General features: G+C 48.1%; 2 protein-coding genes across 10 annotated transcripts in view; one reads left to right on the forward strand and one right to left on the reverse strand.

Annotated features, from left to right (window-relative positions):
- Nucleotides 1-373: 373 nt before the first annotated feature.
- On the forward strand, nt 374-9,749 carry NCF2 (neutrophil cytosolic factor 2). 6 transcript variants are annotated; one of them, XM_048312386.1, is made up of 16 exons: nt 374-687; nt 884-1,015; nt 1,100-1,182; nt 1,490-1,598; nt 1,808-1,945; nt 2,222-2,353; nt 3,281-3,340; nt 4,181-4,224; nt 4,427-4,568; nt 4,862-4,924; nt 5,223-5,301; nt 7,072-7,115; nt 7,618-7,769; nt 7,844-7,955; nt 8,163-8,325; nt 9,518-9,749. In XM_048312386.1, the coding sequence occupies exons 1-16, from the start codon at nt 514-516 to the stop codon at nt 9,613-9,615; spliced, it is 1,725 nt and encodes a 574-aa protein (XP_048168343.1). In that variant the 5' UTR covers nt 374-513; the 3' UTR covers nt 9,616-9,749. The 6 variants fall into 6 exon arrangements, with proteins under 6 accessions (XP_048168343.1, XP_048168345.1, XP_048168344.1 ...); XM_048312388.1 differs by having other exon boundaries at nt 2,246-2,353; XM_048312387.1 differs by having other exon boundaries at nt 1,811-1,945.
- A 2,417-nt stretch (nt 9,750-12,166) lies between these two features.
- Nucleotides 12,167-23,470, reverse strand: part of SMG7 (SMG7 nonsense mediated mRNA decay factor) — a 51,520-nt gene continuing 40,216 nt past the window's right edge. For 2 of the 4 annotated variants that reach the window (XM_048312383.1, XM_048312382.1), the window contains exons 15-23: nt 22,504-22,648; nt 20,890-21,278; nt 19,774-20,139; nt 18,159-18,308; nt 15,672-15,752; nt 14,945-15,104; nt 13,508-13,678; nt 13,244-13,395; nt 12,167-12,742 (exon numbers count right to left, since the gene is read on the reverse strand). In XM_048312383.1, coding sequence (XP_048168340.1) covers nt 12,629-12,742; nt 13,244-13,395; nt 13,508-13,678; nt 14,945-15,104; nt 15,672-15,752; nt 18,159-18,308; nt 19,774-20,139; nt 20,890-21,278; nt 22,504-22,648 — 1,728 coding nt within the window. In that variant the 3' untranslated portion in view covers nt 12,167-12,628. The remainder of the gene's footprint in view (nt 12,743-13,243; nt 13,396-13,507; nt 13,679-14,944; nt 15,105-15,671; nt 15,753-18,158; nt 18,309-19,773; nt 20,140-20,889; nt 21,279-22,503; nt 22,649-23,470) is intronic. The other 2 variants (XM_048312384.1, XM_048312385.1) reach the window with 2 other exon arrangements.

Consider the following 23,470-nt stretch of genomic DNA (forward strand, 5'->3'; position numbering starts at 1 on the left):
TCCCAGGCAGTGCCTTGGGCCTTACTTCACCTCCCCACTTGGGCAGACAGGGAAGCCCCAGCCCAGCTGTACCTGCCAGAAATTGTCTGCAGGAATCGCTTAGCAACGATGGGACTGCGCTTTGCAGGGCACCCAAGGGCTCAGCCCAGCACTCATCCTGGGGTTCTGCAACTTGAAATTTGACCAGATGAACCACCCAGCTGACAAAATCCATGGCCTTTAATGTAAAAAACGGAGGAGCAAAACCCGAGTAGGCAAGGTGTGGCTGCCCGAGAGGAGCAGGGATGCAACCCATGGAAACCCGCTGTGTCAGAGGCAGCCTCTGCCGCACTTCCCCATCCGGAGGCTGATGCGAGTGAGGCCACTTCCTGCCAGGTTTGTGACGGGGGTGGGGGGAAGGCAGAAGGACCGGCAGAAGGGAGCCAGAGAGGCCGAGCTGCGCCTCAAGGAAGGAGAGGGAGAGGGGCGAGACCCACGAGACAGGGGGATCCCACATCCCACTCCCACCACGCCATGTCCCTGGTGGAGACGATCCGGCTGTGGCAAGAAGGGGTGTGTGCAGCGGACAGGAAGGAGTGGAGTGCTGCCCTGGATGCCTTCACGGCCGTCCAGAATCCCCCTGCCAAAATCTGCTTTAACATCGGCTGCATCCACCTTGTCCTGGGGAAGCTGGTGGAGGCAGAGGAGGTAAGGTACAGCCCCTAGGGCCGCTCATCCTCTCACCTCTGGGGGCTGCCCAGATAGGTGGACATGGTGGGGAAGGAAGGAATTAAGGATCATGGTCTAAGGGATGGATTCAGGGCCTTTTAAAGCTCTGAGGAAGGGGGACAGCACTGGGCTGCCAAATGATGCACAGCCCACTGTTCACCCTCCCTCCCTCCAGGAGGTGCCCATGCTGGCAGATGGCTCCAGCTCAGAAAAACCCAGGAGCCTGGTACAGGCTCTCCCCACCCAGTGCTGCAGGGAGACACAGCCTGCAGAGCCCAGCTCACGCCACTTGGCTAAAGCAGGACAGGTACAACTGCTCTACACCCTCAGCTTTTTAAAGGTGTCCCCTTTTTACCCCCTTTTTGCCCCTCTCCCTCTCCTACCTCTGCAGGCATTCACCCGGAGCATCAGCTGTGACAAGCACCTGGCAGTGGCTTATTTCCAGCGGGGGACCGTGTTTTACCAGAGGCAGAAGTGAGTGGAAGGGTTTCGAGTTTCATTTTTGCTGATTACAGAGATGCCAGCCTTCAGCTGAGGATGGCCCCAGGCAGGTTGGTGCCCCAGAGCCCAAACAGAAACCCCTCGAGGTTAAACAGGCTCCTACTCTTCAGCACTGCAGTCCTGGGATTAACATGAGCCTCAGAACCTCTCTCCTCCCGTGGGGTGTCTGAAACACTGCAAGGATAGAGGGGAGACCCGACTGAACTAAGTCTGAATACAAGCTTAGAGGCAAGGAGGTTGCCACCATGAACTGGTGACACCTTCATCCTCTGCTCCACAGCCATGGAAAGGCCATTGAGGATTTCAAAGAGGCGCTGGCCCAGCTGCGAGGCAACCAACTCATTGACTACAAGATCCTGGGGCTGCGCTACCGGCTCTTTGCCTGCGAGGTGAGACACACCTGGCCACCAGTCTTGATCCCAAAGGTCTGTTCTCCAGCATGAGAAATCTAAAGAGGAGACAGCCAGCCTCTCTTTGTACCTTGCAAAAACCAAGCAAGCGGGTGCAGCGCGACTGCCCCACTGCCCTTTCCTTTCCTGCCCTCCTGGCAGCGGTCTGGCTGCTCCAAGAACTTGTTCCTTTGCTCCCATTCCTCCAGCAGATTCTCTACAACATTGCACTGGTGTATGCCACAACAGAGAACTGGGAGAAGGCTGAGGAGCACCTGACCCTGGCAATGAGCATGAAGAGTGAGCCCCAGCATAACAAGATCGACAGGGCAATGGAAGCCATCCTGGTACGGAGGAGCAGGTCTCACAGCCCCACAGGGAGAGGGAGGGAAATCCCACTGACAGCACATCCACCTTTTAGCAGGATTAAAATGCAGTGGCAATGGATATTGTAGTGGGACACAAGTCCATGGGAAGAGCTTTGGGTCACTGGGGAGGCAGGGATGGGAAGACAGGACCAGGGCTGGGATTGGGCTGTCATGGTGGTGGTTTGGCTTTATGGAGCAGACCCCAAGCCCAGAGCAGAAAGGACATTCATCAGTCCCTGCTCTCACCTCCAAAAGCTCCATGACTTCTCTGTGCTACAGAAGCAGAAGCTCTGTGAGCTGGTGGCCATTCCTGCAGGGAAGCTGTTCAGGCCAAATGAGAAGCAAGTGGCTCAGCTGGAGAAGAAGGACTACCTGGGAAAGGCAATGGTAAGAAGGCTCTATATTATTAATTCAGGCCAAGCCTGTGGACTGAGAAGAGCTGTTGACTGCCTTCTCATCACCCCTCTGAGCTGCTGCCTGGTAGGCAGCCAGAGACAGGGAGCTGGTCAGGGATCCCCCAGACATGGAGAGAGGGATGGCACACAGGGATCTTGCGAGGAACAGGGAGTCTGCAAGAATACAGGAGCTAAAAGCATGTTTCTGCTAAGCATGGCCTATTTCTAGTTTGTCTCCTTAGTGAGACATGAGGGACATGAGCTGGAAAGAGCTTCAGCTCGTGCCAAGACATTTTCAGGGGTGGGGGAAAGGAGCTATATAACATTTGACACCCACAAACAACCTCCAGTTCTTCCACCACTCTGTTTGAAAAGGGCTTTTCAGCTCAGATAAGCAAGCAAGCTTCTCTCCTGTGAATGTGCAAAATTCAGTCACTGGGATACCACCCTTGGGCTCAGGTCCTGGGAGGCAGCACTCCTCCAGAAAAGGAACCAGGCACTGGGGAGTCAGACAGCCAAGAGCCAGGCAGTTCCTTGAGTGCCAGAAACATGCAAAAACATATATCAACTTTCTAAATTACGTTTAAGGTCACCTGTAGGAAGTATGGGCTTGAGCTGGACACTTTGGCTCCCTTCAACATTTGTGATTAAAACAGAAAGGGAAACTTCTAGGTTATAATGCTTCAAGCCACAGAAACAGCCAGGCTAAGAGCAGAAAATTTACCACAGCTGAGAGGGAAGCTTTGGTGCCAGAGGCACTCAGTCTGTAGTCTAAGATGCTTAGCCTAAAATCACAGCCCCTCCTGAGCTTGAAGCATCCTGAGGAGCTTGGCTTGGCCAACAGCAAAGGAGGAGGGTGGACATCAGAGGTCTGAGAGAGGTCTACAGGCACCAAGTCACTATCTGTCTTTGGCTGTAGGTGGTGGCATCTGTGGTGGACAAGGACAATTTTTCAGGATTCGCTCCCCTACAGCCACAGGTGAGATTCTGTAAGTGACCAGCATGCTCAGTGCAGGATGACGTAGGGTGGCTGTCATCCCACACCTTGCTGAGGGCTCTGACCTGCAGTAGGGACAAAACAGCACCCTTACCATCCTGAATTCTGTGCCACCTGCTGTGGGGAGGAGGCAGGCACTGCTTCCACGGATCAGCTGCTACTTCCAGCACCAGGAAGTTCATTCCAAACCCACCCACAGCTGTGGCTGAGGTTAAGCTGGTTTCCTGTATGGGGAAGTAGTGGGTGGGGTGATGGCTCTGTGCAGGGGGCTGCCTCTGACCCTCCACAAAGGATTCATTAGGGATCATCTGCCTAACCCTGAGTGGAGAAACAATGGCAGTTCTGTTCTCACTTTGCATCCTCTTGTCTATTCCTGAACTCCTTTGCATTTCCCATGCCATTTTCCAGATGACATAGTGGCATCTTCCCATTCCTAAAGGTGGCAAGAGTTTTTCCAGGAGCTTTTTGGGAGGCTATGGGAAAGCACAGCACAGCACCACACCATTGCACAAGATAAATTACACCCGTCTCAATGCAGACAGGTGTTGACAATCTCAATCCCTCTGTGAACTGAAACTAAAATCAGGAGTGAAAAGAGGTTTGTGCCTCTGAAAACCAACTGTATGTTGAAGAATTTGGAAACTGTTCCTTAGAAGGAGCAAAGCCAGTGATATTCCTCATGGCACTTAAGGCACCTGCATGTGGAGGAAGGAACAGTGTTGGGGTGAGGGTAGGCATGGTAAAAGGCTTCAGGACATTTCTGCAAAGCAAACAAAATCCTCTGGATTACTGGTATTTTCCTTTTTGTCTTCCTTTTGGCAGGCCTCTGGTCCTCCACCCAGGCCCAAGACCCCAGAAATCCTCAGGTAAGTTGGATGAAGGATGGATAACCCACGCAACCATGCACAACCCCATCCTGCACTCTGGCAGCCGAGCATCCAGTTGGCCCCCAGAACTCAGGGGGAATGGGGAAGGTAGAAACAAGGAGGCAGAGGTCTGGATTCTCCCTATGATGTAAAAAAAAAGCATTGCCAACATTCCTGACCTGTGCACTGCTCCCACACCCAGGGCCCTCAGAGGGCAACCACACCGTGTCATGTACGAGTTCATTCCTGAGACCGCCGAGGAGCTGCAGGTCCTGCCCGGAAACATTGTCTTTGTCCTGAAGAAAGAGAAGGACAATTGGGCTACAGTGATGTTCAATGGAAAGGTATACCAGGAGTGTGCTGGACAGGAGGGGTAGACAGCAGATTGTGGTTGAGGTTCTGCAGAGGCAGAGCCTTGCCAACAGTAATTAAATAAGTTTCTGACTGAAGTCTCTTATGCCCACCCTAGGTTAGGCCACAGGGTTCAGTGAAATCCACCCAACTTGCAGAAACTAAAATTCAAGCCTCAGGAACCCTCTTGGATGCAGGGGAGGGTGAGGACACATCCAGTTGTGTCCTCCGGTAGTGGGTTGCCTTCTTGCCAAGTAATCACTACTCATCTCTCCTTCCCCTGCAGAAAGGGATCGTCCCCTGCAACTTCCTTGAGCCTGTGGAGCTCCAGAATAAGCTGCATATCCAGGTGAGGAGGCCCACGCCCACCTGCCAGTAGGACCCATGTGTGACTCCCTCCCCCTCATGATGCTGGGGTTGGTTCTTCTGGCTTATGGTCACCTTATCTGCAAAATCTGTGTTGGTGGCACCCTGGTGGGGGTTGGCAATGCTGGGGAGATAATGGATAGCGAAGTCACCCCTCGCCAGTTCAAAACCCCAAACAGACTGGGAAAATAACAGGTTGGAGGGGGGCTGCACAAGGCAGCAGCGCCCCGGCCCCTCATGAAGGGTGGGATTGACAGCACTGCCTTCTTCCCATGGCACAGGAGGAAACACTTGTAGAAGATGAGATTTCTGAGTCACCCACCTTCACTGTGCTGGAGAAGCCACGGCGGCCGGCGCCAGGTCAGTGTGGGGAGCTGAAGGGATGGGGGCACAGGGTGATCCCACCAGCAGCAGGTTGAGATGCCGTATTCTCACTCTTTGAGACCAGGACTAGGGTTCATCTCCATCTCATTCCTGGCCCCATTTGCAGTCAAGGACTGGGAGATATTAGAGCAGGAGGCAGAGACAGCAACTGCAATGCTGAGGATGGAGTATAATAGTGTCTGTGGGGTCCCTGAGGAAAGTCCCTCTGTGCTCTTAATTAGCACAGCAACTAATGAGAAAAAGGGCCTGGAGGTAGGAATGGGGCAAGAACCAGCTTGGAGTAAAAGATTCCTTACAGACTTCTCCTTCCAGCAGGGCATCCGTGATAGTTTCAGTGCTGCTGTCAGCTGGGCTAGGCTTGAAGGAGCTGTATAAAGGGGATTCCTGGCTGGTGCTACCCAGTGTCCCACATCCCAGGCCTGGGGCAGAGATGGTGACACCAGGGCCACCACACTACCCCCAGCACAGATGGTTCAGGATGCTGGGAAGCTGAAACAGGGCTCTGCCAATGGTATCCACGCTGCTGCAGAAAAAACCTTTTGGGGTAGAAAATATCACTGTGCAGAGACAGTACTGCCCAGGTGTTGATGTGCTGCAGTCTAGTCTGGCTATCAATGACCAATGTGCAAAAAAAAAGGAGTATGTGGAAAAGACATGGCTGAGAGGGGTCCTCATCCCTGTCTGTCCCTGTCTGCAGGGAAGGCTCAGAACAAGGATCAGACTCTGCTCCCTGGGGCCCAGCAATGGGACAAGAGACCATGGGCAGAAATGGATGCCCAGGAAGTTCTACCTGAACATGACAAAGAATTTCTTTCCTGTGCAGTGACCAAGCACTGGAACAGACACCAGAGAGGGTGTGGAGTCTCTCTCACTGGGGATACTCCAGACCCATCTGGACACAGTCCTGTGCCTTGTGCTCTCTGATGACCTTGCTTGAGCAGGGAGGTGGGACCCGATGACCCACTGTGGTCCCTTCCAACCTGATCTGTTGTGTGAGAACCAATTGCCTACCCCCACTCTGGGGAGGGCCTGAGCCAGGTGGTGGGGAAAGGCGGACCAAAAGATGATGAACAGCAGGACAGGGAGGGCTCGTGTCCCTGTCAGGGCAGCCTCATATGCGTCCAGGGGTAGAGCTGGCTCTGGCTTATGGAATTAAGGACAAACACCTTATGGACACAGCAACCCCAGTGACCATCTTTATAGCATCAAAAGCCATCTTGGATCTATTAGTGGGACCATGTTCAACACTGTAGCTCGGGATCTTCCTGGAATGAGCACAGTTGTGCCAAAGCACTGCCAAAATGTAAATCAGATTCTCATGAAAAGGCTTCCACAAACCTGTGTGAAATCACCCTGCCTGAAAGCCTGAGTTTAGCTTTACAGCCCCATTGAAGGACAGGGATTGCCTTTGGTTTTCAGGTGGACGTAGGGAGATCAGAAGAGAAAAGACACTAAAACCAGCAGCTACATGTTTATCTTTTTTGAATCTACCCACGAAAGACATCCCACCCCTCATGTTCCCATCCCTGCAAGAGGGAAGACACAGAGTGAAAACCTCTGCTCAGTGGTTGTATATAGATCTTACAGATGAACCTCTGGCAGATGCTGTATCCATTCGAGGGACCACCGCTGGCCCCAGGGTTGGTTGGTGTTGCTGGAGATCATGATGGACTGCAGGAGGTCTGGCTATATGTTTAGATGTTTACCCCATCCCACCTGCTAAGCCACCTTTTTCCTCCTCCCCAGACTACATTCCTGCTACCGTGGCGCAGCCAAGAGACACAGCAAAGGTAATGTCCTGCGAGCGCAGACCTTGAGGTCCTACAAATCTGCATTTACCAGGTGACTTAAGGCTGCTTTTTGGGAGTTCTCCTCCAGGCCCCAGATGGACCCAGGGCAGTGACCAGAGCCACTGTATGACTCTCAGTCAACCTGAGGCACTTGAGAAGGGAGAGAGCTTGGCTGGAATGCACATGCTCCTGGGAATGGTCAGCGTGTCAGAAGGTCGCACTGAGAAGAGAGATGGGAAAATACAGCAATTCCAACTCAAAAAAAAAAAAGAATGAGGGGCTTGGAGGGTGGACACAGCTCTAATTTGATCACCCTAAAGCCACAATTTGGTGCTAAGTCCCTAACCTATTACTGGGCTCTCTCCTGGGATAGGCCTGGGGCTGCCGACCAGCCAATGTCCAAGCACAGCTTGGGAGGCACAATCTAACTCAAGCAACCACAGTTTCCACATCCCTGTGCTTGCCAAGCCACACACGGTGACATCCCGTTTCCTACCCGCAGGAGGCTGAACCAACTGTCTCCAGCCCCGACATCGTCAAGGTGCATTACAAATTCACAGTTGCCCTGAGAGTCGATCGAGGCCTCTCCTACAGGGAACTCCTGGAGCTGGTTTGCAAGAAGCTGGAGCTGCAGCCTGAGCACACGGAGCTGAGGTGAGGCACTGCCGGCCCCAGCAAGCCAGGGCCATGTTCCAGGGCTCCTCACCTGCATCCCCTGCACACACCAGGTACAAGCCTGTGGAGGGCCAGGAGCTGGTGACTCTGAGTGCAGAGAATGTGGAGGCAGCCTGGAGCCAGAGCAAGGACAACTGCCTGACAGTCTGGTGCAGTGGCACAGAGGTCAGTGACAGCTACAGGGGGCAGCCACCTTCTCTTCCCTCCTGCCTTTGCTCTCCTTGCCACAAGCACAGATTTGTGGCCAGCGACCTCATGAAAGGATGGGAGCAAAGAGTGGGTGGAGAGGAGAAGCAGAGCTCGTCTCTCTTGCCCTAGTACAGAGAAGGAAGCCAAGAGGTCATGCCCTCACCAGCTTGTTTCCTGCCCTAGGGAGAGGGGTTTGTACCAGACAGCAAACCAGAGGAGTCACTGCAGGAGGCAATGCCAGGGGAGACAGGACCAACCCATGTTGTAGCTCAGTACAGTTATGAAGCCACGCAACCTGAAGACCTGGAGTTTCAGGCAGGAGACATGATCCTTGTTTTATCCAAAGGTAATTGTGCTCCTCCTGGGACAGGAGAGGGGAGGGGAGGGACTCCTCAGCTCTGGTGAGTGGGAGGGTGGTGTGGCAGCAGCAGAGCCCCTCCAGCTCTGCCACGGGATTCCCATCCACATGTCCCTGTTACACACACTTCTTCCAACATGTTTTCATCACTCCCACTTCCACCACACCCCTCCCAAACATTTAAGACAGGAGTTACACTAGGGCTGTGTTTAAGCTTACTGATCACAGTGGATTCTTCCAAGGAGACACCTCATTTTAGCTGCCATCCCCACAATGGGAGCACGCTCTCTCTCCCATTCCTTTCACCTGGAACCTTTTTTCATCTATTTTGTTGTTAATGGTACAATCTTCCATTAGTCGTCAATATTAGTCCTTAGTGTTTCTGTGGGAATTGAGGCTTAAATACAGACTAAATCTCAGGAAGATCAATGAGGAACTATATACACAGGGCACGTTCCCCTCCTCACTTGAGCCTCTGAGTGAAATCAAGACATCAGGAATAGGTTTTAAAGGCAAAAACCCCCTTATATTTTGCTATCTGTAGTTCTGTCACTAATCTGTGGTGGCTGGCAGGCTTTAGTAGCAGTACACCATCGGTCCCCCCCCGCTAACCTTTGACTGGTTAGTTTTTGCACCATGCAATACTGATGACCCCCTCCACCCCAAAATCCTACCTTCCCCTTCATTGCTGAGCTAAGTATTTCCCAATTCAAAGCTGGTTCTTGCCTCATTTGGTTCCCCCACAGCAAAACTGTCAGAGCTCGTAGGCTTTACTTAACCCAAGGTACTAGAGGTTTTAGCAGTTTGTTTTAGGGTTTTTAGATGAACATGGGAAACAGGTGACAGTATACTTCAGATGTATCCTGAAGAGGACAGACCAAGGTCTCAGATGATTTCGTCGCTCTCTACACTCACTTTGTTTCCACTCAAGGCAGTTTCCAAGGCCCCTGGTCTCTATTTTGATCCAATTTCCCACCCCCATTTGACATTCCTTCTTACCTTACCACTTTCCTCTCTCCCTCCTTCCTCCCTTTCCTCCACATTCCACTCCCTGCTGGGTCTAGCACTGCTCAAAGGGTTATCAGCAGACACACCTTAAAATGGTGATCTCAGGCCTGTCTGCAGCACATGATGCTCCTGTGCATCCCTAGGGTCACAAGAACTGTGTTTTCCCTTCCAGTGAATGAAGACTGGTTCGAAGGCCAGTGCAAGGGGAGGACTGGCATCTTCCCATCTGCATTCATTCAACAGCCCAACACTGAACACCCAGAAAAGTGATTTCGGAAGAGCTTGAAGTTGTGGAGAGAAATTAAGAATTCAACTGTTGCCATTATGTAGTCTGCATATTAATCCCTGCATCTGAAATGAAATTTAAATGTTATTGCTACTTGTATTAAAAACTTTATATTTTACCTTTTGCATTGTTCTCTAAAACAGGAACTTGTTAAGAAGTTGCTAATTCCTGTTAGGAATACATTCATTCCTAAATCCTGTGCTTGCCAAGAGACTTGCCCTGTTCCCCTATCCTTAAAAAAGCTTTTATACAGATATGCCAGCAGCTGGGAACACCCACAAGAGGGTGGTGCAACCTGCATTTACAGCCCTGCCGGCAGATCCCGAAGGGGAAGTGAGTTCAGGAAGCTACAGACGAGGAAAGCATTTGCTTCCTCAAAGCATTACTGCCAACCCCAAGATCTTAAGAGCAACCACACAGCCTCACCCTGCTCCAACTCACAATTCAAATTCGCAGGGACTTTAAAATTCCCACCAATAAAAGCAGACACATTTTACATTTTCTTCAGCGTTGGGAGCCGTACTTCAAAGCTGTTCCTGATCAGTCAGAATTCTAAGACAGTACCTTAGAAAGACACAGCCTGGAATCCCAGAGCTTTGCTCCAAAGGTGCTAAGGACATTTATTTTTAAAGGAACTTATTCTGGAGACAATAAACACCTGTCATTTCTAAACCAGAACATCTCTGGAGTGTTCTGTGACAAACCTGGAAGCATGGAAACAGTGAACATCCTCATCTGCAGGCAGGTCATTGGCAGAAGGCTCTCTGTCCTCCTCCCCCTGCGCATGCTGGACCAGGATGATTCTGCAACTAGGGAGGAGCTTTTCAAGCTGCTCCCATCCTACATTTTTAGTTCAGTATGTAAAACACACTACACAGGCAGCACAAAACCACAACTGAATTATCCATACCAAGCCCAAGCCAGAACCACTGTGATTTATTTAGGTCTCTTCCAAATTAAAAAAGGGGAAAAAAAACCAACTTCAAACCTTTTTCTGGCTTCTACAGAAAAGTAATGCATTTTTAACTGCATGAAGCCAAGTCACACAGGAAATAAATGCTACACACAGACACGGATGGAGAGAACATGGTTTAATTAAAGGCAAAGCTGATTTCAGCAGCTGCAGTTCTTGCACGGACAGACAGAAAACACAAAAAAAGCTTACAACACAAACCAGTTTCTGTTGGGGGCCCCTTCCCCTGCTCCCCCCAGGTGCTGGAGGGCAGGTGGGGTCAGATGCATTCCCGAGGCCGGGCGCTCATGCACAAGTGGAACGGTGCAGCTGGGACCTGGCACAGCCGGGAGTGAGATGGTGTTCCTGGTTAGCTCGTCGGGGGTGCAAGAGTCAGTGACGGCGCAAACACGGGAATGTCACAGCTGCCTGGGCGCACAGCTTGGACACACACCAGGAGGGCTGGAAGGGACACACAGGGTGGGCTGGATTACCATCAGATGAGAACTTCACTTTTTGGACTTGTTAAAGGAAATACAGCTTTGAAATGCAACACAGAACAGTGATGTTGCTAAGGTGGAGCTTGTGGGGAGCTGCTCATACCTCTGAGGGTACTGGGTCTCCTCCACCTTCCCTTTTTGTATTCTCTGGGTCTGCCCAGACTCCAGTGTCACTTCGGCTCCTGCATGTGCTTTGCTCTGCAGCTGAATTCCAGCCCAGAGATCCTGAATCATCACACAAACCCCTACTGCTAAAAACAGCAAATGGACATTGAGACTGCTTCTGTAACTTCCCTGGGAAACCTAACAAAAACGCTGTCCTTTTCTTTAACAAAGCTTCCAGTCTTCAATCCCCCTAATAAATAGCAAATAAAACGTTTTTTCCTTTTCCCTTCTGCACCTTTTCATCTATAAACAGCACTGTGCTGTTTCTGTGTGTCCATGGGTGCCTTAGATTTGTTTCTGGCACTGAAAGCCTGGGGCTGCAGCTGGGACAGGTTTCTGCAGATCTGACCTGTGCCTCACTGGGCATGCAGATGCCCCACGCTGTCCAGGCTGGCTGTCGGATTCACCCAGCCCTGCTGGACCCCTGATTATTTTCTGCCATGGTAATGAAACTACGAGCGTTCAGCGAAGATGGGAAGATGGAAAGAAAACCAAAAGCAAAACAAAAAAAATAACCCCATTGAAAGCTTTCTACCTACCTATTAAAATGAGTCAGGCTGTGAATGCACAGGCTAGCCTGCCCTTTGTGGGGCTAGCCACTATGCTACAGTAAAATGTACAGGAATCACACGTTAATTTAAAACCCCATAGCAGTTAACTTGCTTTTCAGCAGTGCTGCGATGCCCCATATCACCCCTTACAGCTCAAACACCTACGGAGAGAAGGGCATTTCATGCTGGAGTCTCTAGTCCACCCTCTGGGTGAAGTGGTGCTAAGTGCCAGACTCTCTTTCATGAAACTCCTTTGCTAGTCCAGGACACAAGAGCCCCACCTCGCCACCACCCACTGTGACTAGAGCAGCAACTGGGGCTCTCATTGCTACACACTGACTATGAAGCACATCTGTGTATGGAAGAATTCAGTGTGATCTTGTGTTTAGGAGTAATTTCAACTACATTCTCAGTCAGCGAAGCAATCATTAATGGATTCCTATTGTATCTCCCCAAAGAGAGGAAAAGGATTGAGAAGTTCTCATTGGCTTCTCCCATCTGCCCTTTGCTCTCAGCTTTTACTTCCCATGTGGCTGGGGACATGCACGATGGAGAAGGTGAGAGGCGGTGATATCGGGTTACTGAGTGAGCCAAACAGCAGTTCCTCTCTCCCTCCAAAGGGCCCGGGGATGGGAGAGTTCCTGATGTTGTTTGCTTGCACTGCAGACGTTTTGTGCACACTCAGTGGGTTGGTGGAGCTCTTACGCCCTCCTGACAGCAAGGAACAGAAAAGAGGGCTGCCACCTGCACAGGACTGTGTGTGCCAGTCCCGCAGACCCAACATGCCATGGTTTATGGAGCCGTCGTAGTAAGGGTTGCTTCCTCTGTCTCAATGCGGCGGGTTCATGGTGCCTTGTCCGCGCTGCTGCTTCTGCTTCTGCTGCATCAACAGCTGCTCCAGGGCCGAGGGGCCAGGGTGCATCATAGAACTGGACCAGATGGACTAAAAACAAACAGCCAACATTAGCACCTCTTTGCATTACACAGCCCCTCTGCCAGATGGGAAAGTGACACCATGTTCTAATATTCTCCCTCTTTATCACTCATACCTGGCTTATCACAAAAGTTAACCAGGCTTCAAAGAAGACCTTCTAAAAAGAGACTCCCTGGAAGAAACTTATCCTCCTCCAGAACCTTCATTACTACAAAAATTCATACCACATTAACTATTACTAATTTTAGACTAGTCAAAGCTAATGCTAGAATTTCTTCCAGTTCTGCCAGCCTGGGCTTGTTCCACAAAATACTCAAAACCAGCAAGAACTGGAAATTTGTGACATCTTCCTGCACTGGTGACACCTCCCACACTGCCTGTGTAAGTGAATCTGCAGGAAAAACTTTGGGCTTCTGGCACTGAACTCCGACACTTCCAACAAGCTAACACCCATCAGTTGATCATCCAGCCTGCAGACTTGTCCCTGAGCACAGCCCCAGCCAAACCCACCTTCAGGCTCTCCATAAGCACAGCTGAGGAGTCCTCCATGGCAGGAGGGCCTTGGGCTGTCCAGGTACCACTAGGAGCGCTGGACTGGTGCCAGCTGCTCTCCGAAGAGGACGACGTTGCTGGGAGATAGTCCAGACCAAACCCTCCCATTGCTAAAATGGCAGAAAGACAAGTTCAAAGCAACATGGCAAAACCAGTGCAAAACAAACATCATCAGATGATGGTGTCTGACACCTCCGTGCTAACCTGGAGCCCAGCACTTGCCTGGCTTATCTGTTTTCCAGCGGTCTGTGACTCTCCGGTCTCTGCTGTCTGGAGTCCCAATAGGTCCAAAGTTGGAGAAAGGAACAGAATTGTGGTTATGGGTTGGAGGGGAGCTTGGCAAGCTGCTGGGGTTGGAGGAGTGAGGAGACTGGCTGGCTGGTGTTGAATGATCTAGGGATTACAAGGCAAGAGGGAAAAAAGGTCAGCAGAGACAGCAGGAGCCTCCCAGTTTTGAATTTCTTAGTGCTGCTGTGAATTCTGCCATCACCCAGTTTGCTACAATGCTGAAGGTCAGTTTTTATTCCCTCCATTACATGAGTGTAATGTGAATGCCTAAATTCTGAGCGAAAAATTTACAAGAACGGAATGACTGTGTTTAACGCTTACCAGAAAAACAAAAACCAGGAAACCTCATGAGGGCTGGCTAGGCAAAGCCAGTTTTCCCCATGTCTCTTGAAGAACTTGTCTCAAACTAAATGAGTAATCATCTCGAAGCTTGACAAACCAATTGAAAAACTAGATTAGACCTTGAGGAGTTTGCAAGTTTACAACTTCAATTCCCAAGTCTGGGAATGTTTCACACTTATGTGAGTCTTAAAGCAATTCAGACCAGAACCCAAGAGTGAGCAAAAGAGGAGAGGGAGCATGAAGCAGCCTGTCCACAGGTAGGACGAAACAAATGATGAGGTGAAGGGAGAGGAAATTGAAGCCATGTGAGCCAAAAATCCTGCTAGAATAAAAGCACTTTGCAACTCCCTCCATTTCACCCACAACAGCTTTTCCTGGCTGGTTGCAGAAGTTCTACCAAACATCTCATCCAGCCCAGATATTACTTCAAATCCATTCATTTCTCAACTAATTCCTCTCTCACACTCTTCTGGATTTTTAGTGAAATTAAAATCATGACATAACAATTATGGTTTATGCCTTTAAGATAATTACTAACAAAGAAGCTGGTTTGCCTTATGGGCTGCTTAACAGTAAAAAACCAAACCCAACAAAACCCACTACTGTTGTATTTTCCTCCACTCTTCACTCACACAGTTTCTTTTTCAAATATTTACATTATGAAGTCCAGCTCCTCCTGCTTTTTCCAAAAAAAGCAATACACAAAGTATACGGACATCTGAGTTAAAGCACTACTCCCAAATGGCTGTCCAGGAAACCGAGTTAAAGAGATTTCAGGATTTATCACCTCTTACAATATTTATCCTGCTCAACTACTTAAATTAAAATCCAGGTTCTTACAATATATTAATTACAGAATCTCCTCGTATTTCTGAGGATATATAAAGTAAAACAGAAACCTTCAGAGACCTTGTCAAGCAAGTTTGGGGGTTTTATTTAATTTCCAGTTACATACAACTTGCAGTTGGTTTAGAATTAACTCAAATCCTCTTACATCACTAGATACAAGAAATGCCATACCAGGATTACCTGAGCTGGCTGGAAGGGATGGAGACCACGGAGTCCCTTCAAAGAGAGAATAGAGTGAAGTCTCCTGATGGGCAGCTGAAGGGGTGACTTCTGTTTTTGTGCTGGTATTCATGTTTTTTCCATATACCTCATTGAACATGCTGTTGTTCGGGTATCTTTCCTGAAAGAAACCAAACAATATAAGAGCTTAGATGTTAGATTTATTTCAAACACTGAGACTGTACAAAGGAAACAACTGTAGTTCAAAATATTTTCTTATTCCTTTTTCACTTCCCAGCCCCATCTTTTCTGACCATTTAACATTAAGTCCATCACATTCTGAATCAGGACAGATTTCTCCCGGCTGGACTGCAAAGTTTTCACAAAATCTTCAGATTCACAGTACTCAGAAAAGTTGTATAAAGACCCTGCTCAATTCTCTGGAAGAGAACAGGTAATTCATTGCTCTGGAAATAAAAACCTACACACCACAGTACCCTGAGATGCACCTTTTCAGTCAATTCCATGAATTCACTGAGAGCAAAGGGCCCATGAATGCAGCAAGACTCAAGAGTACATCTGTAGTGATACAGCCAAGATTAATTTGGGAAGAAAATTGATAAAGGCAAAGATTAAGGTTGATACAGACTGAAATTATGCATCCATGTGGATTTCTTTCAGGTTTTCTGCTGGCTTAACCACAACAAGCTGAAACAGCAAAAGGTATTGGACTCTGGTTCTCACTTACCTGATTTAGAGAAAAGCCACTGAGGGACAGGAAAGATGATGACTGAGACATCAATTCTGATGGTTTTTCCAGCAGGGACTTCTTCAGAAACCAAAAAGGGGAAAAGAGCAATTAGTGCTCAGTGTAGGGACCATGAGGAAAAGTATGTTAACAGAAACTGCCAAAGAGGTTTTGGTCACATTTACAACTTGTCTTGCATTTTAGCTCCAGCATCTTGGAGGACAGGAGAGGCAAGCTAACAAGTGCAAAAAATCAGTAGTTTTCCTACTACCTGTAATTAATAACCTATAAATCAGCAAACATGACAGCTGAGAGTCTCGAGACAAACCCCACTGCCAGAACAGGTTTTCAAATGCAAAGTCTAATATTCTGATACATCTAAAGGGGAGACTCCTGCCAAAAATACCTTACGGTTGTGTAAAACCTCGTACAAGTGAGAAAAGCTTGTACAAGTAAGACAGGATCCCTCCCAGTGACCAGAAGACTCCTTCAGACAAGGTTAGACTCTTGTATGTGGCTTCTGACAGAATATTTTTTCAGTTCTGAGAGCATCCCTGCTGTAGAGATGCTCTTAGACAGCAAGAGCAGCTAAGTGCTTTTTAAATTAGGTGTAATAGTCCAAGCGTCATTTAGCACTCTCTCACTTCCATTATAAATTACTTGTAGAGAGGAAGGAAAAAAACCCCAACCCAAACGCTTAAAGAAAGCTTTCAAAACTCCCCATGACTTTTTACTTCCATGTAAAGATATTATGGACCATGACCTTTTTTCCATCACCTACGCCACCTCCCTCTCACACAGCTGTTATTTCCAGCATGAAATATTTCTTGTCTTTCTGTTCGGTTCTTACTATGATTAAGGAGTGAAAAACTGTCTCTGAAACGAGCCTTTTCAGAGAAGAAAGCTAACACTGACACAGAAACCAAAGAAAAAATATCAAGCTTGGCTGGTAGACAATGACCATCACCAAATTTAGGATGTGGATCACCAAGCCATAGAATTAGTAAAACCATAAGTAAAAACGTGTGTGAACCAAAATAAAAGCTGTAGTCTTGTTACAAATAAACCCCTTCTTGCACTCTCACCAGCTCAGCATGTCAGGTGTTTTAAAATTTATTTTTCAAACAAGAAAAACCTGAACTAGCATCCCTCTGTTTTTAACACAGTCACATTATCTGGAGTATCTCTGCTTTCATCCTGTAAACTTAAGACAAACAGCCTTATTTTCTTGGCAAGTGGTCCCTAGCTTGTTAGATTTTCAAAGTGACAGCTCATTACTTTGAAAGCATGTTTTAAAACACAGACAAAATTCCCACTCTGCATATTTACACGGCTCGCACAGCAAAGGATCTCCTTCCATTTGTCAGCAGACACAACAGTAGGAGCTTCAAAGGAAGCTGCTGAAGCAGCAATTAATTTCTTAGCAAAGTTATCTAATGAGAGAGAAATGAGTGTCTATTTTGCAACTGGCTCCTTGGAATGGCAGGTAAAATAACTGAGGAAGAGACTTAATCAGAGATTTTGAGTAGTCACAAATAATTCTTTGTTACGGCTACTAATCTGAATGAGTATGATTTAATGACTGTGTTTGTAGCCATAATAGAAAGGCACGCTGCACTTTCAGAGGCAATTTAAAAATTCAACAGCTCTGAGACCCCCCCCAGCTAGTGAACTAGGACAGTTTTAATATAAAAAATATAGGAAAAAAAAACCCTCTGTCAAAAATGACTATATTTCTGTATGAGTTACTGTGTATTTATCCAGTTAATTGCTATTTTCTTCCAAAGCCATCTTTCTCTTTTTTCAATCTCTTCTACATTGAATAGGGGAGCATCCCCCTGCCTCTATGGAATTTTTATATGCAGATTATAATCACAGAATCATGTCACAGAACTGTGGAATAGCCTAGGTTGGAAGGGATATTAAAACTCATCTCATTCCACCCCACTGCCCACGGACACCTTCCACTATCCCAGGTTGCTCCAAGCTCGATTCAACCTGGCCTTGGACACTTCCCAGGGATGGGGCAGCCACAGTTTCTCACCATCCTCACAGGGAAGAATTTCTTCCTAATATCTCATCTAAACCTATTCTCTGTCAGTTTGAAGCCATTCCCCCTTGTCCTGTCACTACATCCTTGTTTTGATGACCCCCACAGCCCAATCAGTGCACCCTCTGCCCTTTAGTACTAAGCCCATAAAACTGCAGAAGAGCTAGTGCATTAAAATGATGCATCATGATGCATCAACACCTCTCCTGTGGACTGTACTTACAAAAATCCCAGTTCTTCTGATTCCTGAACAAATTAGCAGGCTTGGATGAGGCAAGTCATATCATAGGCCTCAGTGAAAACTAGCTCAAAGGTGAGGCAGGGAAGTGGACAGGAGGGATGGGGGAGAGAAAGGAATTTCACATTTCTTAAAATTTCAAAGAAGAAAGAGATGCCAGTTAAGAGTGAGAAGCAGCAGTATTACATCAAATACATACAAAGAGGCTTCGTCCAGGAAGAGAGGCGAGAGGCCCCAGCAGAGCTGGGTAAAGATCAGGAGGATTAGAGAAAATCAGCTCTTCCTCCTCCTCCAAGGCAGCCAGACTCTTTAACAGGTCCGGAGGAAGCAGAGGGGAGCTCTTGGGGTCCTAGTGACAGAAATGAGCACAGTGAGACAACAGAAGGCAGAAAGAACAGCCAGAGACAGTGAGGCTAAGCCAGAGCAGGAGAGAGAACAGCAAGAGGAAGGCAGAAGGCAGTATGCAGAGGGTGAGGTGAGAATGGTGCTGAGACACACAGAGAGAACTCTGAGCAGAAACGACCACCAGCCACATGGCCAAATGCGCACAGGGAGAGCAGCACGCATCAAAGTGACAGCAGAGAGCTTTAATAAGTGGAGCGTATGCTTCCCCTTGCATCCATGCTACATACTGAACCTGTTTCCACGTGCAAGAACAACAAACAATCATTCTTCTACAGCTGATCTCTGAGTAATTTAGGTTTCAAGTAGAATTATGTTTGCATCTTCTTCTTTTTCCTACTTGTGGAGTTTCAATCCCATGAGACTTATTTCCACTGGTGATGGCTGCTATGCCAATGCACAGCTTACCAGCCCCCTGGGCCAGTAAAATCTGCAAAGTGCTTGTCAGACTGGGCATCTTGACTTACGTGAGGGATGCTTAAAGCACAAGCATCACAGGGCACAGCTTCTCTCTGTAGCTCAATGTGCTGGCACTTCGGCAAGGTTTCCATTTTAGGAATGAGGATAAGGCTTTGACCCTGTCTCCATCTAAAAACCACAACCTGACATCAGGGTAGGGGCAGACTCCTGTACATTGCCTGGCTTTTCTCTCGGAAGGATGAGCCAAGTGACCTCAGCTGACCATCACCATGTCCTGAGTGCATTTACAGAGGCACACCCCACCAAAGGTTTAAAAGGCCTCTGTTTAAGCCTCCTTATAAACATCACCGAAAGCACTCACAGACAACTCCAGGGCTGTTAATAAATAGCAGATGTTGGTGGGTTTATAAACAGCAACATGAAGCACGACCGCATGAATAGAAGTAAAGTATTCCATTACTGCAACTGGGAGCTCCCTCAGCGTCATGGGATTTTCAGGAAGAACAAACAAACAAAAAATCCAAGACAAGACTGCTGCTACCATCCTTGATTGCTCAACCTATTGCAGCCTCAGCCATTGAATTCACTATAGCAGTGTTAGGAGTTCACCTAAAGCGTAATAATTCAACTGCAATTATTTGGGTGGCTTTTATGGTTTTCATCAGTTGCCAGACAAGAATTTTCTCCAAAACTATCAGCTGCCACGTTTCTTGACCTGGCAGACACAGTGCAGAGATGGATGTCACATCCACACTGAACAAGACGTACATCTACTTGAAACCAAATCTTCGAGACTGATCCCACACACAGCCTACTGAAATGGGGGATTCATCCCTTTGTGCTGGAACCCCAGGTACTGACACTCAGGTCTCTTCTAAACAAGCTCACATTGACCTACTTGGGACCACAGGGCATTCTTGAAACAGGGAAACACCAAGAGTTGCCGGGAATACCAGAGCTTTGGTTTTCCCCACTTGCAGCATAGATCTTACCTCAAAGGTCATCCTGGAGACAGCATCCTGCTCAGAGCAGAAGACTCCCTGCCGCTTCCCCCTGCGGTCCATGTTTGACTGCTGGGTCATCACCCTGTTGTCAGTCATGCCGTAGGAAGAGTCCCAGTAATATTCTGGCACCTTGACTTCTGAGGGGTTCTGGTTATATGGCTCCATTGGGAAAGGCTTCATTTTTTTCTCCAGCGGTTGCTGTTGCATCACAGGAGGCTGTAATGACTGTTCAAAGAGTTTGAGAGGGTCCTGGGCCTGCAGGTAATAGGGCTGCTTTACAGGCATGATCTTCCCCAGGGAGCCTTGGACTTGAGGGGGGTTCCAGAGCTGCTTCGATGAGTCTGTCTGTGGATACTGAGGCAGAGACACAGGACTTCACCAGTGGGGAGGAACAATTCATGTTACCTGAATGCCTAACTCCATCCAAGCTGTCAGCCTGGCTCATGGGTGACAGCAAATCTGAATGTTTGTGGAATGTCTGTGTTAGTGACAAAAGCAATTTCCATAGGCATCTAATACTCTTTAGTCAAGCTTTAAACCAACAGCCAAGTATAATCCTTACTCTAATCCAGTACCTTACAACCCAAAAGCCTACAAACTAAACCTTTAGTAAGGTACTGAGCCAGCATTTTGCTGCCCAGAACACAAGGAAGGTCTCACTATTGGGTCCAGATTTGCCAGAAGGGAGATTTTCTCCAGCACAAGGTGATCAAAGAACTAAGAGACGTAAGGGAACTGACACTGCAACCAGTTAGCCAAAAGGAGAGTGCAGGTAGAGGTTCACACTCAGTCCTCATCACTCACACAAGAAAACTGGAAAGGCCTGAGACAGACATACCAACTCCATACCTTGTCTGTATCAGAAACACACAGCAAACAGATGACAGAAAAGACATTCCATTCCAGTACATACCTTCCTTTCAGTTACAGCATCATATGTTCACACCCACCAAACTTCAGCTCATTTTCAAATTTGCCCAGAAGTTCACAATCAAAAAATAAAGTCTTTAATGACAATTTTGAAAGGTAATCCAGGAAGACAGTCTTGAATGTTGGCCATTTATTTTTAAATAAAGCCCAGCATGTAGCACAGGCCAAGTTTACCTGCTGGAATCCGGAGTGGTGTGGCGGGCTCTTCCCCAGGCCTTGCACAGCTTTCGTGGGGGACTGGTGCTGCTGCTGCTGGGCCAGAGCTTGGACCTGTAACTGGCTTGTGGACTGTGCTGTTGCCTGAGCTGGTAAAGATGAGAGGGGTTGCTGGGAAGGAGGTGGTGTTTGCTGAGGTCCCTGGGTCATTGGCCCTGGTCCAGAGGGCCGCTGCTGGCTGTAAGGAATGTGGGACTGTTTCCCACCTTGCACCTGGTTTCCTGCAGGCGAGTGAGCTGTGGGCTGGAGGAAGGTTCCTGGGACAGAAACACCACCCGGGAAGGTATACCCCGTGCTCATGGAGAAAGCCACAGGAGGGGGGACAACATAGGTTGGAGGAGGAAATCCTGGAAAAGATAAAAAATTCACCTTTAATCACAGTTTGGCAGAGCAGATAGCTCCCTCCAGAAAACTTACAGTGGGGTTTCTCTTCCTATGCTGTTCATTTAGAAAGGAGGCACCAGTTTGCACACATGCACCATAATGTCCTTCCTCACCTTGGCATGTGCATGGCTGTGATCACACAGGGATTCAGAGTTTGTTCTGAATCTGGAGTTTTCTTGCAATATTCCAGGCACTGATAGTGGTCAGCCATGGCAGTATCTGAGGGTCATATGTTTCCACGTCCCTGTGTCCCCTGTCCCCCAATCTCCCTGCTTTTTTTGACCCCCACTACCTTTTTCCTTCCTTGCTCTGGGGTTTTTGATGCTTTACCCCCAAAGTTTCCTCCCCTTCAAACACATTTTCAGGGACTGAACTTCTGCAAGAACAAACAGAAGCAATCAGTACAGTAAGTCTACTGCCTCCTCCCAGAGGACCACCAGTCTCTGGATCAATTTAGAGAGAGACAGATGGTAACCAAACAAATCCTCATATCCGTAAGATCAATTCCTTCCCTGTAATTCACACCGACAAGCCAGGTTTGGAAGGCAACCTTTAATTCTGTGTCTCACAGGCCAGATTTTATGCTGACTTTGAGACAAGGAAGATGCCCCTCTGTCTTATATTGAGAGCTCCATGTAACACGTGCAGGGAAGATACCAGCTTCCAGTTATTCCATGAGCAAACATGGATAGCAAGGTATGACAGGCAGACTCCACAGCAAAATGGGACATGCAGTGCAGCAACAGAAGCAAGTAAGACCACACAAATTACAGCTTCAAACATGAGCACCACTACAAAAAGTGAGCTTTAAAGCAAGCATTGTGATTGATCTTTTGCAATGGAGTCTGAAGCACTGGGAATGCTTCAGAAGCAGTGCTAGCAGAAAGCTTTGTTATGTTCAGACTACCTACAGGAAGAGCCTAGTGTGAAGTTCCTTGATCTCACAACCACTAAACCAGAAGGCAGGTGGCAGATTTCATGACAGACCTCAATTCCAAAGCATAAGGAATCTTATTTATCTCGTTTCACTTCTGCTATGTCCCTTCTTTACTACTTGATAATATGTTCAACAGGAAAATCCATGTTCATTAACGGAGCCCCTGCCTTCAGAGGCTGCACCAACCACTATTACAGGATTTTCTTCACAGTCAACAATAAATGACACTTCAAATGAACGATGCAAATTACCTGGCCGGCTAGGAAGGGGAGGGAAAGCTCCTGGGTGATGAATAGGGATGAACTGGGAACTGCTGGCCTGACTTGGAGTCTGAGTTACAGGTGTTTTCCTGGCTTCTGACACCGGAGTCTTCCTCATCTCCGTCTGGGATTTCACCTGATGCAAAAGAAAGTATGAAGAAATTAAATAACTTTTCCTAAATTTCCACATTAACCATATCATGTCTCAAGCCAAAAATTAAGCTCTCAGATTGTCTGAGTGGTTATTTTCTTTTCCCTAAGTAACTGGGAGAAGTTTGGAACACAGGAACCCTCCTCAGTGACCTCAGGCAGGTTACCCTGCATGTCCTCAGGCACTTCTCGCCTCACAAAAGCACTCAAGGATATTTACTCAGAGATGCAAGAAGCTCCTTCTCTAGCATGAGAGTGAGAAGCAGACATAGTATCTCACCATTCAAGGAACTTACCATTCCGCTCACCTGCAGTGTTTAAAAACGGAAAGTGCAGATGCTACTATGCTTCTCCTAGGGCACTGCTTCAACCTAAGTCATGCTACTTACCTGCACCACCTTAAAATCAAACACTGCCACATTCTTCCTGGGGAGTTCTCTCAGCCTAATCCATATGGTGATGTATATGCACAAACTCCTCCACACTAGGGAATTCTTTTGACCCAGAGCATATACGACAAACAGCAGAAGTGCTTCACCTCATTCAGTTTACTGTGTAACTGCGAGGTGTTCTGTTAAAAGAGCTGCACCAGTTAAAGGCAGAGAGAAGAATGTAATGTAATGTTTACCTGATTCTGAGTCTGCCGCGGTCTGGGTCTTCCTGGGGAGGAAGACAGAGGGGAAGACTACTTTCCCTTTCTGTTCAGCTCGGCAGAACTGCCTGGAATGCAAGATGGAGCAGGCAGGAAAAAGACAGCAAGCAAGGAACCTGGGCAATACAGAAAGGGCCTAGGAGCAGACCTGACACC

Source organism: Corvus hawaiiensis, chromosome 9 (genome assembly GCF_020740725.1).
Source record: "Corvus hawaiiensis isolate bCorHaw1 chromosome 9, bCorHaw1.pri.cur, whole genome shotgun sequence".
Taxonomy (NCBI): Eukaryota; Metazoa; Chordata; class Aves; order Passeriformes; family Corvidae; genus Corvus; species Corvus hawaiiensis.